The following is a 19,415-nucleotide window of genomic DNA, read 5'->3' as shown; positions in this document are numbered from 1 at the left end:
CTGAGACTTTTCTTGTTTGTGATAATCTTGACAGTTTTGAGGACTATTGGTCAATAGTCTCTAGAATGTCCCTTAACTGGGACAGTTTGTCTGATATTTTTCTCATGATTAAATTGGGGTTGTGGGTTTTGGAGAGGAAGATGAGAGAGAGAGAGAGATTCTCATCACATCTTATTAAGAGTATAGACTCTCAACTTAACTTACCACTCTTAATGTTAACCTGGATCACCAGGCTGGACTAGTGTTAGTTTGTCAGATTTCTTCAAATTACTCTATTTTCCACTTTTCCAAACTGCAGTTTTTGGAAAGAAGTCAATATGCATTGCCTACTCTTAAGATATGGGAGTTATATTAAAAAAAAGTTAAGATAAAGAGTGGGGAGTATCTACATAAATTACTGGAATTCTTCTGAACAGGAGTTTCCCAACTCTCTCATTTTAAAATGTAATCAATCATTTATATCAGTATGGACTCAGAGTTATTTATTTTATCCTTTGGGTTATAATTCAATACTGCTTTATTTATGTTGTTCTTCACATTGTGCTGGATTTGAGCATTGCGAGCTTTTTTCAGTTGGCTTCTATGTCCTTCCTTGACATGCTCTCATTTTTTTATTTATTTGTTAGTTATTTTTGGAGCTCTTTTTTACTCTCTGGCACTACAAGATGACCCATGCTCATTGTATATATTTCCTACCCTGGTCATAGAATCAGCCATTTTTCGAAGGACACCTGATTTCTGTTATTGGCGAATGCTCCTAGAAATGAAGGTTTATGTGCTACGTGTGCTCTTTGCCACAGAGGTGTTGTCACTTCTCAGCTTACACAAGCAAGGAAATGCATGTGTATCAGCCAATAGGCTTCCTTGGTGGCTCAGATGGCAAAGAATCTGCCTGGAATTCAGGAGACCTGGGCTCAGTCCCTGGGTCAGGAAGATCCCCTTTAGAAGGGAATGGCTACCCACTGCTGTAGTCTTGCCTGAAGAATTCCATGGATAGAGAAGCCTGGGGGGCTACAATCTGTAGGGTTATAAAGAGTCAGACATGGCTGAGTGACTAACACTTTCACTTAATGTCAACCTATGTATGTAAACATATCTCTCTAATTTCTAAATATATCCATCTATATCTGTGTTAAACATGATTTCCTACTGAGGTCCGCAATTCTTATCCCTTCCATACTGATCATTTTAACCTCCCCTTGCTTGCTATGCTATGCTATGTTATGCTATGCTATGCTAAGTCACTTCAGTCGTGTCCGACTCTGTGAGACCCCATAGACGGCAGCCCACCAGGCTCCCCCATCTCTGGGATTCTCCAGGCAAGAACACTGGAGTGGGCTGCCATTTCCTCCAATGCATGAAAGTGTAAAGTGAAAGGGAAGTCGCTCAGTCGTGTCCGACTCTTAGCGACCCCATGGATTGCAGCCTAACAGGCTCCTCCGTCCATGGGATTTTCCAAGCAAGAGTACTGGAGTGGGGTGACTTTGCCTTCTCCATTGCTTGCTATAGATTTCTTAAATAGTGAGAAATCTGGCTCCCACCATCTACTATCCATTTACTTCATTTTTCAGTCCCAGTGTATACTTATAATGGTTTCAGAATTATTAACCTCTACACCCATGGGAATTAACTTTATCTACTCAAGGACAGTATCTTTATTACCTTTGGTTTTACATACTTTGGGCTTCCCTGGTGGCTCAGCTGGTGAAGAATCCGCCTGCAATGTGGGAGACCTGGCTTCGATCCCTGGGTTGAGAATAAACCCTGGAGAAGGGAACAGCCACCCATTCCAGTATTCTGGCCTGGAGAATTCCATGGACTGTATAGTCTATGGGGTCACAAAGAGTCGAACACAACTGAGCGAATTTCACTTTCACTTTACATACTTCACTCATTTTCAGAGTTATTCATGTGAGCACATTTTTTGCATCCCTTTCAATGAGGTTTTTTTCATACCTTTAACTAATCTGAAAAGTCTATATATTGTATGAGTCCATTTAAATGCTACTTAGAAAAGGCAAACATAAAAAGAGAGTAAATGCAGCTTTGGTTGTCAGATTCTTTGTCACATTCTGCAGCCTACCCTGGGACCTCCCAACCTCCAAATAATTTTCTAAAAAATTCATACACATTAAGGTTCATGGTTTTGATAAATGCTTACTCTCATATACCTACCATTACAGTACTGTACAGACTAGTTTCACCATTCTTAAAAATTCCCTGTGTTTCACCTAGGACATTCTCCAAGCCCCTGGAAAATAGTGATCCACTTACTGTCTCTTTAGCTTTGCCTTTTCTAGAATGTCGTATAATGCAATCATGCAATATGTAGCTTTTCTAGACCATCTTCATTCACTTACAGTATTAAGATTCATTATTCATTCAAGTCATTGCATGACTTGATAGGCCATTTCTTTTTATTACTGAATAGTATGGAGGAGGGCTGAATTCCACAGCACACAACTTCATAGGTGTCCTTTTGACGTTGTTTCTCTAGCTCTCTGGTCACACAGAGCTTTTTCCCTGCCATATCCCTGGGGAGCACTCGGTTGTTCTCCTGTTGTTAATTGCTGAGTCATGTTGAACTCTTCTGCGGGCTCACAAACTGTCACCCTCTCGTTTCCTTCTGTCTGTGGGATTTCCCAGGCGAGAATACTGGAGTGGGTTGCCATTTCCTTCTACAGGGGATCTTCCTAACCCAGTAAACCCATGTCCCCTGCAATGGATTTAGGAAGGTTCTTTACCACTGAACCACAGGGAAAGCCAACTGCTCTATTACCAGGAGCAATTTAGTTCTCTTCCCCAAGTCTGCATGCAATGCTCGGTAGAGAACAAAGGGCTTTTCGAGTTTTCGCTCCCACTCAGCTTCTTGGTCTTTACCTTCCTCGTGACAGCTACACGGCAGTTCCTTACACTCCTGGTTAACAATACCTGCTCCTAACACCAACACTTTGCCTCACTTTATAATGTCTTTCAAAGTATGAACTGTATCTTTATCTCTGTGTTCTGCAACAATATTGTGTCCTGCCCCTAGTAGGTATTCGATAAATATGCATTGAACAAACAAAGAAATGATTTGGTATAATATAATTTTACAGACTGCAAACCGATAAAACCTGAAATGCGTGCAGTATTCCATCCACTTGGTCAGTGTAGTTGTTTGCTATGCACTCTTTTCTTTTTTCACTACTTGAAGGCCTCTTGTAAAAAATGGTTTGAGATCTGAGATACATTCAATTTATATAGAACACATGGTGTTTATAAGAGCATTACCAAATAGTATCATGCTAGTGAACCTTGGTAATGTGTGTCAGAGGTTTTCAGCATTAGCCCAGAATATCAACATTACTACAAACAGCTGAAATATATTGTATGAAATTAATTTTCTCATAAACTGTTGCATGGGCAAATTTTGGGAGTTGGCTAGCCAGATTATAATTATTATCATCCCCATTATTAGTAAAAGGAGTTGATGTGGCTGTTTATTGTCATTGCTGCTGCTGCTGCTAAGTCGCTTCAGTCGTGTCCGACTCTTAGCGACCCCATAGACGGCAGCCCACCAGGCTCCCCTGTCCCTGGGATTCTCCAGGCAAGAATACTGGAGTGGGTTGCCACTTCCTTCTCCAAAGCAGGAAAGTGAAAAGTGAAAGTGAAGTCGCTCAGTTGTGTCCAACTCTTAGCAACCCCATGGACTGTAGCCCACCAGGCTCCTCCGTCCATGGGATTTTCCAGGCAAGAGTACTGGAGGGGGGTGCCATTGCCTTCTCCATTATTGTCATTAACCTAATGTTTTTTGACATTGGCATAAAATTTAAGTATTAGGCCTCCAAGCAAAATATTCTATAAGAGTCCTCATTTTACATACTTAAGTTCCAGGATAATCTTGGAAACTTCAGTTCCATCTGTAGATACCTCCTACAAAGCCTGTGTGTTATAGGTTCTTGCTGCCTTCAACTTGTGCCCCTCAGCCTCTGTATACTAGAGCCCTCATTTTGATGTGGGTGGTGAGGAAAGAGATGTTCTTAAATTTCTCCTTCTTCTTTTTCTCTTCCTATCCCTCTTTTTTCTTCTTAAAATGTCTGCCCTTGTCTTGGGTTATGGAGAATGTTGTCATCCAGAAGAAAGTAATTTCTCTTTAGTTAAATCTCACATGTTTGCAATCATCCTTCACATACACGATGTTTTGTATCAGAAGGGAGGTCTTAAGGGGCTTGGTGAACTTTTAAGAGTCAAGAAGTCTCCATTTCAAGAATTTATCCATTACTGGGAAGGTTTTTTCTAAAGCATAAAAATGTGTACAAGAAGAGTATTACAAAAATACATGTGGTCTTTGGATAAGTTTTACAGGAGATTACTGCAAACTTTTTGGTTTATATCGTGAGGTAGGTATATATATTTTCAAGATTTGAAATGGCTTAGCTCTTTATGTTTTGAACTTTTCCTATATCTTTCTATTTGTAGCAATCTGGTTGTGGAAATGACAAAGAAGTTTTTACTAGAAGATAGTGGTTAGCTGGAAGTGGTTGGTGTATCACTTCAGGTTAGGTGACCTTTGTTTCTCAGTCATGAGAAAATACTAACCCCTCTTAGTAGGTGCTGGGTAAGAAACAAATAAAAACCAGAATGTAAAATGGTGATGATATATACACGTTCTCTCAAAGGAGTTTGCTTCTCAAAACAAATGAAAATAAGGTTTCTTCGCATACAGATAAGAACTTTCTGACATTCCACATATGTGTAAAGTTCCATGTAGGCAAGCAGGTTTCCAATTTCAAAAATTTGGATCGCTTGTATGCTGCATTTCAGTGAAATGAAAACTCAACTCTCAATAATATTTTATTTTTTCCTAATTTTGCCTCAATAATATGCTAGTTTCATCCTCATGGCCTGTAAGAATTAGTGTCATAATTTGGAGCTAACTAATAGATACGTGGAAAAAATTGGTTCCATATTTTTCTTAACTAATTGTGTTTTTAGGATAAAAATCAAAAGATTATGAATCAGTGTGTTCCACTTGTAGCTACACCACTGATTGATTGGATATTTCCCTTGGGACATTTCTATTTGACAAACCGACACAATTGCTGAAAAAAAAACTGTTGGTAATAGAAGCTGTTGCTCTGGTTTCATATTTTGGTGAAAGAATTGCCTGATTTCTATGTTGGCAACCTGTACTGTTTCCTTTATTACATATTGAATAAAAGGGGGTTGCAAAAATGCAAGCAATTCAAATACATTTCTTTCTGCACTGATGAATTATTTCATGCTCTCTAGAGTTGGAAAATTCGGTGTGGCTTTTTTACATTGCAAATCTAGCGCCTAGTTTTCCATGCATGTAAATATATATGGTATCCTATGACATTCCAGGTACAACACACATGTTGCAATTTTATGGGTTTCAACACTCTTTCATGTGTTATTTCACATTCTCAACAATTCTGAAAAATCAATAGAGCAGACATCATTCTCATTTTTTATAGATGATGAAGTGAGGCTTGGAAAATTTTAAGAGATATTCTAAAGGCAGAAAACTAGGATATGGTAAAGTTAGAATCAGAAGTCAAGTTTTCAGATTTGAGCCCAGAAAACTCCATCCTAAATACAAGTTTAGAGTATTATTGTTTTTGGTCAAGGGGCATTGTGATGTGAAGGAAATGATATATTTTGCAGTGTATGCTCTGGGAGTATTTAGCACTTTATACTTCTCATTTTTATTACTATGTCATCTTGATAGAAGGAAATTTCATTGCTATTCTTTCCTTTGATTTCTTTAATACTTAATTTTATTTTCCAACAAGAATTTTAAGACCTGACCTAAATATTATAATTAACACATTAAGAAGATATAACCCACTTTGTGTTCCCTTTTTCAGTGTGAATACTCATGAATATAATTTAATGTTACTTTCAAAACGGCAAATTTCTATGACTGTTTACATGGATATAGTGGATGTAGTCAGAGAGTGGGCCATCTCCTCAGAGTTCTTTCTCTTCACTGATCATTGCAGTGTTAACAGTGAGAAAAGAGACTTGATTCTTGCTGTCATCTTTTGCCCAGAAGAACTCAATGCACAGGCTTCTGCTTAGATGAGATGATTTTGTCTGGTCATGAAGCAGTTTTGCAATGGAGTATAATGTTATGAGCAGAAAGGAAAAGTTTATCGAAAATGACTTTCCTATTGATTCCTGGGTTTCTTAAGGCATATTCCTTAAACCTATCTCTTTTGTCTTTTCCTCTTCTCCATAAACACTGATGTCTTCTTATTAACATAGGCCCTTTACAGCTCCTTGACAGTGTATCTCGTCAAAACAGTATGTTTCCGTTTCTTAGAACCTGGCAGAAACTCAAGAAATGGACTTTTCTCCTCAATGCTTTTGAAATTTTAAGCCTATTGGGTATAAAGTCATGAATTATGTCCTTTGGACTTTTAAAAAAATTATAGATAATGCAAGTTTTATTTTTCACCCACAGACTGCCATATATTAACTGATTTGAACATATTTCCTTTCTTGTAACATGCATTATTAGGAAAATAGGAAAAAAAAATTCAATGTTCAAAAAATAACTGTGTTAACTTTAATCGAAAGACTTGTAATTGTACCCCAAAACATTTGGAAAGTCTTGGAACCTACTAAAGAAAACCAATCTGTTGAATGAATGAAATTTAAAGAGCACATTTCACATCATTTCTGTGTGTCTGTGTGCTGAAAATGAAAATGTGTCAGATATGAAACCCTCTAGGAAGCCTGGGAAGTCTCACCTTTCTTTGTCCTCTTAGGTGGCCATGTTTGTGCTCCAACTGGGCAGTGCCACATTCCTGATTACAGAGCCTGTGGTCAGTGCAATGACAACTGGGGCTGCCACCCATGTCGTGACTTCACAAGCCAAGTATCTCTTGGGAATGAAAATGCCACATATATCTGGACCACTTGGATTCTTTTATGTGAGTTTTCCCTTGTATCTTTGTTCATGTGTATATTTGGGGCATGTGTGTTTCACATAGTAAAATTTGGTTAATTATGATGCTGAGATTTTTTGAATTTTAAAGCAACCTGGGCTTAAATAAAATCTTTTAGGATATTTAAATATGACTGAGGGTATGAAAGTAGTTTATGAGTGAAACTACTAATTAGGGAGCAATTCTTTGTAACACACAATTAAACAGTACAGTTTGGGAACATGGTCAAAAAAATATAGCTTGAATTTTTTTGTTGCTAATTGTTAATGAAACCATGTATCAGGCTTGTGACCCAGTGTAACAACAGTACACCCTACCACATTCTTTCAGTATAGTGAACCCAGGTATAGATCATGTCAGTTCAGTTCAGTCGCTCAGTCCTTTCCCACTCTTTGCGATCCCATGGACTGCAGCACGCCAGGCCTCCCTGTCCATCACCAACTCCCAGAGCTTGATCAAACTCATGTCCATCCAGTCAGTGATGCCGTCCAGCCATCTCATCCCCTGGGGTCCCCTTTTCCTCCTGCTTTCAGTCTTTCCTAGCATCAGGGTCTTTTCTAATGAGTCAGTTCTTCGCATCAGGTGGCCAAAGTATTGGAGCTTCAGCTTCAGCATCAGTCCTTCCAATGAATATTCAAGACTGATTTCCTTTAGGATGGACTGGTTAGATCTCCTTACAGTCCAAGAGATTCTCAAGGGTCTTCTCCAACACCACAGTTCAAAAGCATCAATTCTTTGGCACTCAGCTTTCCTTATAGTCCAACTCTCACATCCATACATGACTACTGGAAAAACCGTACCTTTGACTAGAGGGCCTTTGTTGGCAAAGTAATGTCTCTGCTTTTTAATATGGTGTTTAGGTTGGTCATAGCTTTTCTTCCAAGAGCAGCATCTTTTAATTTCATGGCGGCAGTCACCATCTGCAGTGATTCTAGAGCCCCCCAAAATAAAGTCTGTCACTGTTTCCATTGTTTCCTATCTATTTGCCAAGAAGTTATGGAAGTGGTTACTATGATATTAGTTTTTTGAATGTTGAATTTTAAGCCAACTTTTTCACTCTCCTCTTTCACTTTTATTAAGAGGCTCTTCAGTTCCTCTTCATTTTCTGCCGTAAGGGTGGTGTCATCTGCTTATCTGAGGTTACTGATATTTCTCCTGGCAATCTTGATTCCAGCTTGTGCTCCATCCAGCCTGGCATTTCGCATGATGTATTCTGCATAGAAGTTAAATAAGCAGGGTGACAATATGCAGCCTTGACGTACTCCTTTCCCAATTTGGAACCAATCTGTTTTTCCATATTCTGTTCTAAATGTTGCTTCTTGGCCTGCATACAGATTTCTCAAGAGGCAGGTAAGTGGTCTGGTATTCCCATCTCTTTAAGAATTTTCCATGTTTTGTTGTGACCCACACAGTCAAAGGCTTTAGTGTAGTCAGTGAAGCGAAGTAGATGTTTTTCTGGAATTCTCTTGCATTTTCTATGATCCAATGGATGTTGGCAATTTGATCCCTGGCTCTTCTGCCTTTTCTAAATCCAGCCTTGAACATCTGGAATTTCTCAGTTTACATACTGTTGAAGTCTTGCTTGGACAAAAGAGTCTGAAATGCAGTCCTTGGGTGCAATCTTAAAAAGAACTGATCTCTGTTCGTTTCCAAGGCAAACTATTCAATATCACAATAATCCAAGCCTACACCCCAACCACTAATGCTGAAGAAGCTGAAGTTGAATGGTTCTATGAAGACCTACAAGACCTTCTAGAACTAACACCCAAAAAGCATGTCCTTTTCATTACAGGGGACTGGAATACAAAAATAGGAAGTCCAGAGATACCTGGAGTAACAGGCAAATTTGGCCTTGGAGTACAAAATGAAGCAGGGCAAAGGCTAACAGAGTTTTGCCAAGAGAACACATTGCTCATAGCAAATACCCTCTTCCAACGACATAAGAGAAGACTCTACACATGGACATCACCAATGGTCAATACCAAAATCAGATTGATTATATTCTTTTGCAGCCAAAAATGGAGAAGTTCTATACAATCAGCAAAAACAAGACCAGGAGCTGACTGTGGCTCAGATCATGAACTCCTTATTGCCAAATTCAGACTTGAGTTGAAGAAAGTAGGGAAAACCACTAGACCATTTTCAGATATGACCTAAATCAAATCCCTTACGATTATACAGTGGAAGTGACAAATAGATTCAAGGGATTAGACCTGAAAGACTGCTTGAAGAACTATGGATGAAGGTTCGTAATATTGTACAGTAGGCGGTGATCAAAACCATATCCCAGAAAAAGAAATGCAAAAAGGCAAAATGCTTGTCTGAGGAGGACTTAGAAACAGCTGAGAAAAGACTATTGAAAGGCAAAGGAGAAAAGGAAAGATACATCCATCTGAATGCAGAGTTCCAAAGAGCAAGGAGAGATAAGACAGCCTTTCTCAGTAATCAATGCAAAGAAATAGAAGGAAACAATAGAATGGGAAAGACTAGAGATCTCTTCAAGAAAATTAGAATATTTCATGCAAAAAGGAGCACAATAAAGGACAGACATGATATGGACCTAACAGAAGCAGAAGATAGTAAGAAGAGGTGGCAAGAATACACAGAAAAACTACATTAAAAAGATCTTAATGACCCAGATCAAATCAGAGGCCTGGTCAAAACCAGGGGTTGGAGCCCAAATAGCAGACAACCGGTTATCAAAAGTCACTTGAACTTGAGAGAGGAACATGTTTCCAGTTTCAACATATCATCCTAATAATTCTCCATTGTTTCTGGTCTCTTTCTGAAGCTATGCTAAAATCTGTGACTACTCAGGAACTCACATCCTATTGGAATTTTACAAGGAAATCAGTGTCTTGTTAAAGTTGAGTGCAACCAGGCTTCATTTTATTTACTTTTGTATTGTAGAGAAAGAGAAGTATCTTTCCTTCTACGTTGAGGAGCTGAGGCCCCTGTAGCAGAAGACAAATTAACAAAGAAAAACAAACAGATTTATTAGCATGTGTACTACCTTAGCATCTCAGTGTTAAAGAAGCCATCCGTCAATGCAGGAGATATGGGTTCGATCCCTGGGTGGGGAAGATCCTCTGGAGAAGGAAATGGCACCCCACTCCCAGTATTCTTGCCTGGAGAATCCCATGGACAGAGGAGCCTGGCTGGCCACGATCCATGGGGTCACAAGAGTCAGAACTGACTGAGCAGCTAACACACAGACACACACACTCATTTCATACGTACATAGGAGAAACTCTGGGATTAGTAACTTGTATTGCTTCCCATCCTGCTCATAGCGCCAGCTGCCTCGCTGTTCACACTGTCCACACAGTTCCTAAACCCAGGGTGGGCAAGTTGCACGCTAAGAAGCTGGCAGGAAACGCGAGGAGCCGCAGCAACTAGAGACAGGTTTATTCTCTTCTGGCAGGCATAGCACCCGTTCAGATCAGTTCAGTCACTCAGTCGTGTCCAACTCTTTGCGACCCCATGAAATGCAGCATGGCAGGCCTCCCTGTCCCTCACCAACTCCCGGAGTTCACCCAAACTCATGTCCATGGAGTCGGTGATGCCATCCAGCCATCTCATCCTCTGTCGTCCCCTTCTCCTCCTGACCTCAATCCCTCCCAGTATCAGTCTTTTCCAATGAGTCAACTCTTCACGTGAGGTGGCCAAAGTATTGGAGTTTCAGCTTTAGCATCATTCCTTCCAAAGAAATCCCAGGACTGATCTCCTGCAGCGGACATAACACAAAATGATGCGTAGCAGCATTCGCGTGCATTCTCTCCTTTCATGGCTGAGGCAGCCGACACAGCCGTGAGGCAGCCGCAAGCCCGGCTGCTTCCGGGTGGAGCTCGTGCGTCCCTGCAGCAGGGCGGGAGAGCTGGTGACGCATGTGCAGTGCTGTATGTAGCTCAGCGGTACATAGTCACCACCGAACGTGGGTTGAGAGAGCCTGACCGCCATCTTCGCTAATTTGCTCTTTCCTTACGTAACTCAAAAGAAGTGGCTAGGAGGTGGGCTTAAATGACGTAATTCCAAGCTCCAGATAAAACAAAAGCAGACTAAAGCAGCTGTGCATTATCGGGTGACTGGCTAAGCTACAACTTTTGGTGACACCAGGTCTGCGCCAGAAGCCACTCAGTACTAGATTATCTTGACCTCCTGGCTGCGAACAGCATGCTTATCTGTGCATGAACTACGCGTAAAGAAATACACGCCTGTTACAAATTGGTCACCTCAGTCATGTTCATGTTACACAAATAATCATTCCTCTTTTCATTACTTGTGTTGAAAGAATCTGGGTAGCCTGATACGAGAACAGCATTTGACCTTTCAGCTTGTTTCTCTGGTGGCAATGTACATAAAATGCTATATTGAAGTGTATTGTGTATGATTTTTTTTTTTTTGACTTCTTGGAAGATACACCTCAAGCTATATTTTCTTTACTTAGTAGATCAGACGTTGTAATTTGAATTTTGGGGGTCTTTTGTAAGTTCTTATACTGAAATGGAATCAGATTTAGACACATTTATAGATGGCTGACTAAATTTGCATCACTCAATTGGTAGAAGTTGCTAAGCTTTGTGAAGATGGAAAACAGAAAAGTTACTCCTGATTTTCAAAGTCACATATCCCCATACTATTCAATGTCTACGTTGGAATGATGCTTTGGTTCTTTACCAAGGTTTCAAAAGTAATGTTGATATTGCAATGTCAAAAATTATTGCAATCTGAGCATTACATTCAGAAATAAAATTTGTATTTTGTATAGGTTACACCGGGACATTTGGAAGGTGTGCTTTGGTGTAGTTAGGCTGAAAAAGAATCTGATGGTGATAACGTAAACATTAACTTGCCATCGATCATTTAGGTGGGATGTGAAAGAGAGAGGTGAACTCAGCACAGAGGTATAGAACAGAGGACAAAATAGAGGCCTTGATCATCAGATAAGAGAACCTAGAGGAGACTCATTTCACACATTTTTGGATTTTTCCTTCTAGGTTCTCATAACTGTTATATCATTTACTAAAATTACTCAGGCTGATGAAGGATAAAGAATCTTCTAATGATATTCCTTGGAACATAAATTAATATATAGAATATTTGAGACTCTTATGCAATGAGGCAGTCACCACTCCGTAGTCTTAGCTGGAACACTCAGATTTCCTGAAAGAATTCAGACCTGGCCAATCAAAATGTGCATTGATTAATTCTAGGAAGAATAGTGCTTCTGGGCAGTTTTGAGAGAAAGCATAGCCTTCTGCATTTATTCTGTTATGAGGTCACTGTGTATTGGGTATCTTCCATCTGCCACTACAATGGCATCTATAGTGTTTTCTCCTGGTGGCTGCCTGATTATGTTCTACTGCGTGTGCTGTGTGCTGTGCTCGCAGTCCTGTCTGACTCTTTGTGACCCCACGGACTATAGCCCACCAGGCTCCTCTGTTCATGAGATTCTCCAGGCAAGAGTACTGGAAAGGGTTGCCATGCCCTCCTCCAGGGGATCTTCCTGACTCAGGGATCGGATCTGCATCTCTAAGGTCTCCTGCATTGGCAGGCAGACTCTTTACCACTAGTACCACCTGGGAAGCCCCTGTTGTCTAATAAGAGGACTAATTCTCTAGTCTGAAAAGTGAAAATCTCTGTCTCTTTGGTTACATCCCTAGTGAGTAATCTGAAATCATATGTTAATGTTACATGCTCAGTTCTGCCCTCTCAGATTATTGGACAAGCTTCCAATAATTTTTTGTTCTGAATTTTAGTTGATTTACAGTGTTTCAGGTGGGATTCCTTCTCAGATTCTTTTCCATTAAGGTTCTACAAGGTATTAAATATAATTCCCTGTGCTATACAGTTGGGCTTCTCAGGTGGCTCAGCAGTAAAGAATCTGCCTGCTAATGCAGGAGACACCTGAGATGGGAGTTTGATCTTGGGTTGGGAAGGTCCCCTGGAGAAGGAAATGGCAACCCTCTCCAGTATTCTTGCCCGGCAAGTCACATGGACAGAGGAGCCTGGCAGGCCAGTCAATGGGGTTGCAAAGGGATGGACACAACTGAGTGAGTGAGCATACTATACAATAGGTCCTTGTTTGTATATTTTATTTGTAACAGTTTGTGTCTGTTAATTCCAGATTCCTAATTTATCCCTCACCCTTACCCTCTTTCTGTTTTGGAAGCCACAAGTTTGTTTTCTGTGTCAGTGAGTCTGGTTTCTGTTTTGAAATATGTTCATTTGTATTATTATTATATTTGTAGATTCCACATGTAAGTGATATCATATGATATTTGCCTTTTTCTTTTCACCTTGAGGGTAGACATAGCCCGATATTTCGCCCTTTGCTACATCTGAAATGCAGGGCTCATGCCACCAGCTCCAGTTAGGCTCAGGTGTTTAGGCAACTCTTTCTCTTCTGGCTGAAAACTGTTAACCAGCTTACTCATGTGAGGGATTCCCCCAGAAGTGTTAAATCCTATGAACGTTATCCATTGGTCCTTTGAGTAGCTCTCCCAGAATTTCTGGGGTCTGCATATTCAAAGGGAGGTTCTGGAATACTGTCATGACCTTATTTCTTTAAAAAAGTGAATAGAATTAGGTCTAAACCATCATTTATCCTAATTCCCTTTACATATAATATTTTATTTTCCCTTTGTTATTCAAATTTTACCTTTAAATTCATATACTTCTAATAAAACTTTCTTTTAATGTTATAGCTGTTTCATAGTGGATTTAAAATATTCCTCTTCAGTTATATGTTGGGTAAAACTTAGTTTTTTCCTCTAAGTGAACTTTTAGCTCTGATGATTTTATTAGGGCCCATGCAATCAGGTAGACATTAATTGATCTGTGTTTTTTCCCTTAGAAAGAGGCAATAGAACTAGAACTTTAGAATCAGAGCAATCCTAAGTAAGATCATGGCTCTACTCTTGACTAAATGACCTTGTAACTTTGACTTCCAGTTGTCTACTGTATGAGTTGGTGATAATAATACCAATTGGGATTCATTCCCAAAATAAACTGCCTGGAACATGGTAGGTATACATTTAATGGAAGTGATTATCTTTGTACTGCTGCTACTGCTGCTAAGTCGCTTCAGTCGTGTCCGACTCTGTGCAACCCCAGAGACGGCAGCCCACCAGGCTCCCCTGTCCCTGGGATTCTCCAGGCAAGAACACTGGAGTGGGTTGCCATTTCTAGTAGTGAATAGTTAATTATAACAAATTACAGAGTTTTTTACAGTGCTATGTAAATAATAGATACGAATCCTTTTCCTCTCTAGAAGACTGTTAATCAGATGAAATGAATCTAAACAATATAACAATATTATGTATTTTTTTTTTGCAACCTACAAATAAAGATGATTCCAAAATTTATAAAACTTATAAAAATATCTGCTATTAATGAGGGCTAGTCAGCTGGAGTGGAGAAGGCAATGGCACCCCACTCCAGTACTCTTGCCTGGAAAATCCCATGGATGGAGGAGCCTGGTGGGCTGAAGTCCATGGGGTCGCTAAGAGTCAGGCACGACTGAGCGACTTCACTTTCACTTTTCACTTTCGTGCATTGGAGAAGGAAATGGCAACCCACTCTAATATTCTTGCCTGGAGAATCCCAGGGACAGGGGAGCCTAGTGGGCTGCCGTCTATGGGGTTGCACAAAATTGGACACGACTAAAGCGACTTGGCAGCAGCAGTCAGCTGGAGTAAAAGAATGCTATGTTTTTTAGTTTATTTTAAAATATTTCCATCTATTCAGCTTAGTTCCCTCAAGAAGTTATAAATCCCTTTAATAAATTATGAAAAATTCTGCAGTATATTTAAAAATAATCAGAAGCAATATTATTGTAAAAGTCACTTCTGTCTTGGGACCGTGGCTCACCAGTTAAATCATTTTATTCTTGTGTTCTCAAAAATGTTTTTCTCTATTTTGTTATATTTGTAATTTTACTTTTTAGACCTCACATGTATATGATATAATATATAATATAGTATTCATCTTTCTGTGTCTGACTTACGTCACTTAACATAACACCCTCTAAATCCATCCATGTTGCGGCAAATAGCAAAATTTCATTCTTTTTTATGTCCGAATAGTATCCATATCTTGGCTATTGCAAACACTTTTGTTATGAACATTCTGGTAAATGTGATTTCTGGAATTAGCATTTTCATTTTTCGGGGATTAATTCCCAGGAGTGAACTTACTGGATCATATGGTAGTTCTGTTTTTGGTTTTTTTGAGAAGACATCATACTATTTTCCATAGGAGCTTTACCAATTTACATTTCCACTAACAGTGTACTAGGGTTACCTTTTGAGAAATTAAAAAAATGAAACTTCGAAGTTTTGTACTCATTAGAAGTCAAAATTCTCTAACTGATAAAACCAAAATGTAAAGAAAAAGTCTAACTATGTGACTTTTTGAAGTCCAAACACATCTGGAGAATGCAATAAGAGAGGAAGAAGATTGGTCAAAACCAAATAAAATTTTTTATCAAATTTAAAATTTCTGATTGATAGTTGGTCCCACAAGAGGGAAAGGTTTAATGATTCTTTTCAATTAAAATTGATTTTTATATTGAGAACTAATGTATCTTTTTATTAGAAGGTTGTTTTCCCTATAAGGCACAATAAAAGTTACAAAAATTCTTAGCTCATATTAGCACTTGTGAATTTCTTTGAAGTGGTGCCAAGTGTCTCAGCCTGTAGTAGCCTATGATAAATTTGGCAAAGCTGTTTTCATTTGCATGACTTTATAAGAGTGTCCTTCAATATAATTATGTACAGTTCTGTTCATTAAACCCAAAGTACAAGCCAAGCTTGGCAATATATTCAACTAACTTTTTGGGAAATTTGTATTTCCTTTCTCAAAATTCAGGTTTTCAGAACCAGAAAGCAATTTCATTCTCATTCCCATCCATGAAGTGCAAGCAAAGCATTTTTCTAGTTTGAATATCCCTGAAGGCTATGAAGCAGGAACCAAGAATGTTAACAAAATGGGACAAAAACATCAGAAGGAAATCAGAACCAATGAAACATTCTCTTTTATAGAGAATGAAATCACAATCAAATACGTACAAATAAGAGTTATATGTGGAGAACAAATCTACTTTGAAGACACAGGCCCCCTGAGATTTCTGAATCAAGAACACACTTTGGTGGTTTATGGAAACCCACATTTTCTCCACAGTTTTTGTGACATTTCTGTTGTGACTTTTGAGAACATTCAGTTCACCCAGAAAAATGGGCAGAATCAATTGAAGAGGAGAGAAAAGGAATATTCATCTGCAGCTTGAATCAATCAGTGACACAGGGGATAGAAAATGTTGCAGGTTTAATTTGGATATGAGACAATTATATGGAAATTAGTAACAAAGATTACCTTAAAATTCTAAATCTTATAAGGCAGATATTTTAGCAACTCAATTATCTTGGACTAAGCTCTCCATCCCGCACAATTCACCAAAGAAATACGTCACCATAAAATGTAGTTGTTTAACTGATTCAAATTAAACTTAGTTTTCTAAAGAAGGGATGGCTGGATGCCTCGTGGACCTTGGCGTGCTTGGCTGTGAGTTCAGGCCGAGTGAGTTTTGTGCTCCCGTGTTGTCTCTAGTTGATGAACATACCATACTTCCTCTACGTCGTGTTTTGTTTGGAGATTTACTGTATCCCTTACAGCAGTAGTTTCCTGGGATAAATTCCCAATGTGAGATGCAGTTATTGATCAGGACTTTGCATATAAAATGATGTAAAGAATAATAGAATGTTGTGATTTTTTCTTCCTTTTAGAGTTGTGTTTGTATTCATGAAAACACAGACTGGGGTTGAGCTTTAAACTTAATATCAGTCTTGTTTTCCTATTAATGTGTGCTACTTTGGGAAGTAGAGGCATTAGGGGAGCTTGATTTTAACAACAACTATTCTAAGTTATTTAATGATATAATGATATGTAGGCAAAGTTTTAGGTGACATTACATTCTTAAGAACAAAGAGAACTTTTACCAACATCAATTTTAGGATTATTATGGATGGCTCTAATGGTCCCTAAATAGGAATCTAGATTTGTTTAGTGGTAGATTTAAAATATAATCAAGTTAAAAGCAAGTTGGGGCAGAGAGAGGGTATTCCTGGGAAATTGTGGCTCATGTTTAAAGACTCCAGGGATGTGAAAGCTACTTTAAAAAACAAAAACCAAGGCTGGCAGCAGACTTTAGTCTCCTCACCTGCAAAGTGGAAGAATCAGACTAAATATGAGGCTTCAAAACCAGAAATTCTCAACAGAATAATCCACAAATGGATGGGAAGAGATTAGTATGCATCCTTGATTCAAGAATTGCTATAATAGATTTATTCAACAGATGTTGATTGACTACTTCATAGGCGATGAGGATGCAGTTGAGAAGTGACACCCCTTTCCCACAGCTGCTGCTGCTAAGTTGCTTCAGTCGTATCTGACTCTGTGCAACCCCATAGATGGCAGCCCACCAGGCTCCTCTGTCCCTGGGATTCTCCAGGCAAGAGTACTGGAATGGGTTGCCATTGCCTTCTCCGCCTTTCCCATGGAGTTTTATTGAAATGCTGAGGGGGAGGATGTGAAATAGGATAGGAGGAGACACATTGTTGAACAAGGTAATCTCAGATAGTGTTAATGAAGGAAACCAGGCAGTGTAATTAAAGGCAGATAATGTGATAAAGAAGTAATTATGCTCACTTTGTATTAATTGGGAAATTAAATGAATCACTGCATATAAGATGGCTAGTCTAGCACCTGGAAATGTTAGTTCTCCAACTCTTCTCTAAAGTGCTGAAATTTAAACAATTTCACCCATTTTTCCCACCCCAGTCTGCCCTCAAACCATATGTTTGTGGTAAGTGAAAGTGAAAGTCACTCAGTCATGTCCAACTCTTTACAACTCCATGGACTATACAGTCCATGAAATTCTCCAGGCCAGAAAACTGGAGTGGGTAGCCTTTCCCTTCTCCAGGGGATCTTCCTGACCCAGAAATCTAGCTGGGATCTCCTGAATTGCAGGAGGATTCTTTACCTACTGAGCTATCAAGGAAACCATGTTTGTCAGAGGGTTATGCCGGGGTCCAGCCCCAGGTGGATCCAGGGAATTCGAAGCGGGGACGGCGTCGGCGATCAGGAAACTTCAGCTTATTTAAATGTAATTAAAGATGTAAAGAGTGGTTAAATAAGGATAGCTCAGTGAGGAAATTCAGTGGAGAAAAGAGGCTGAATAATTCAGCCAGAAGGTGAGAGAAAGAACGACATGGGGAGACCAAGTTTCGGTGAACAAGGCCTGCACTTTATTTTCCAAAGTAGTTTTTATACCTTAAGTTATGCATAGAGGATAATGGGGGAAGGGGTAGAGTCATGCAGTAAGCCAGGCTTTCTTCCTGCAAACTTATCATATGCAAAAGTTTAGGTGATTTGCATCATCTTCTGGCCCGGAGGCCTGTTAACATTTTAAGAAACTTATTTTTCTCTATAGGTGATTATTCTAAAGTCAGGCACCACCCTCCAAAAGCATTAGATAAAGTTGCGTTCCTATAGGGCAAAGGTGTGGTGGGCTGTAACAAGAAAAAGAATTAACTCAAGGGTCCAACGTTACAAACATTAAAGCTACTGCTTACACCAATTATATTAATCAATACACTGCCAGGGACACAGCAGATAAGGGATATGGAGACTTAGCAGCAAACATTGGCCCAACAAGTGAAAAACCCTTCACCAATACAATTTCTAATCAATCTTTTAACTGCTCAAAGGAATCTGTATTCAGACAGTTTAGAACATCTCATGCATCTCAGTTGGGAGGCTCTGAGCAATCACATGTGGCCGGAAAAACCTATTCAGGCAGGCTAGAGGATTTCCAAAGGAGTTTGTAGGTTGAAACACTATCACACCCAGGAACTTTGTTAACTGGAGCTATAAGTTAACTCTTTTTTCAGAGAGAGGTAGTGGGGAACAGCCCCCCGTAAAGTCAGAGGTGTAGGTAAACAAAGCAGAAAGTAGGCAGACTCTGGTTTTGGGGGTAGATGCTTGAGAATTTCCAGGGGGACTCCTGAGGCTCGATCCCGCCTTTGCGTATGCCGAGCCTCCTTCCTCATGACCTTTGTCATGGGTGGAGCTCCTGCTCCAGGCAGGGTTAATATAAAAGTGTCTTGCAATTTGAGGTGGTGAAAAGGAATTAAAGTGATTGCACTGTATAGACACAAGTATACTTTCACCAAATGTGTATATGTTAAAAAAAAAAAAGAGTCATGGTTCCCTCTTCTCACAGTTTTTGCATTCAGGTAGGAAGGCTTTGTTTCTTTTCTTTGACTGATGTGATCCTGCTGCTAAAGAGCTTATTTGCTGAGAAGTAGCCAGGTGGGTGCCACCACTAACCAGGATCAAAGATTCTACATTCCATGATAGTCTCGCTTTCAAAGTGTGGCATCTCCACTGCACACA

At 39.4% G+C, this 19,415-nt stretch overlaps 1 protein-coding gene across 2 annotated transcripts in view; it reads left to right on the top strand.

Moving 5' to 3' along the window:
* Nucleotides 1-19,415, top strand: part of SLC26A7 (solute carrier family 26 member 7) — a 180,511-nt gene that overhangs the window by 63,654 nt on the left and 97,442 nt on the right. For both annotated transcript variants that reach the window (XM_061439400.1, XM_061439399.1), the window contains exon 5: nucleotides 6,780-6,944. In XM_061439400.1, coding sequence (XP_061295384.1) covers nucleotides 6,780-6,944 — 165 coding nt within the window. The remainder of the gene's footprint in view (nucleotides 1-6,779; nucleotides 6,945-19,415) is intronic.

The sequence above is a fragment of the Bos javanicus genome, chromosome 14 (genome assembly GCF_032452875.1).
Source record: "Bos javanicus breed banteng chromosome 14, ARS-OSU_banteng_1.0, whole genome shotgun sequence".
Classification (NCBI taxonomy): Eukaryota; Metazoa; Chordata; class Mammalia; order Artiodactyla; family Bovidae; genus Bos; species Bos javanicus.
Note: the sequence above shows the minus strand (reverse complement) of the source record. Positions and strands in the feature narration are given on the sequence as shown.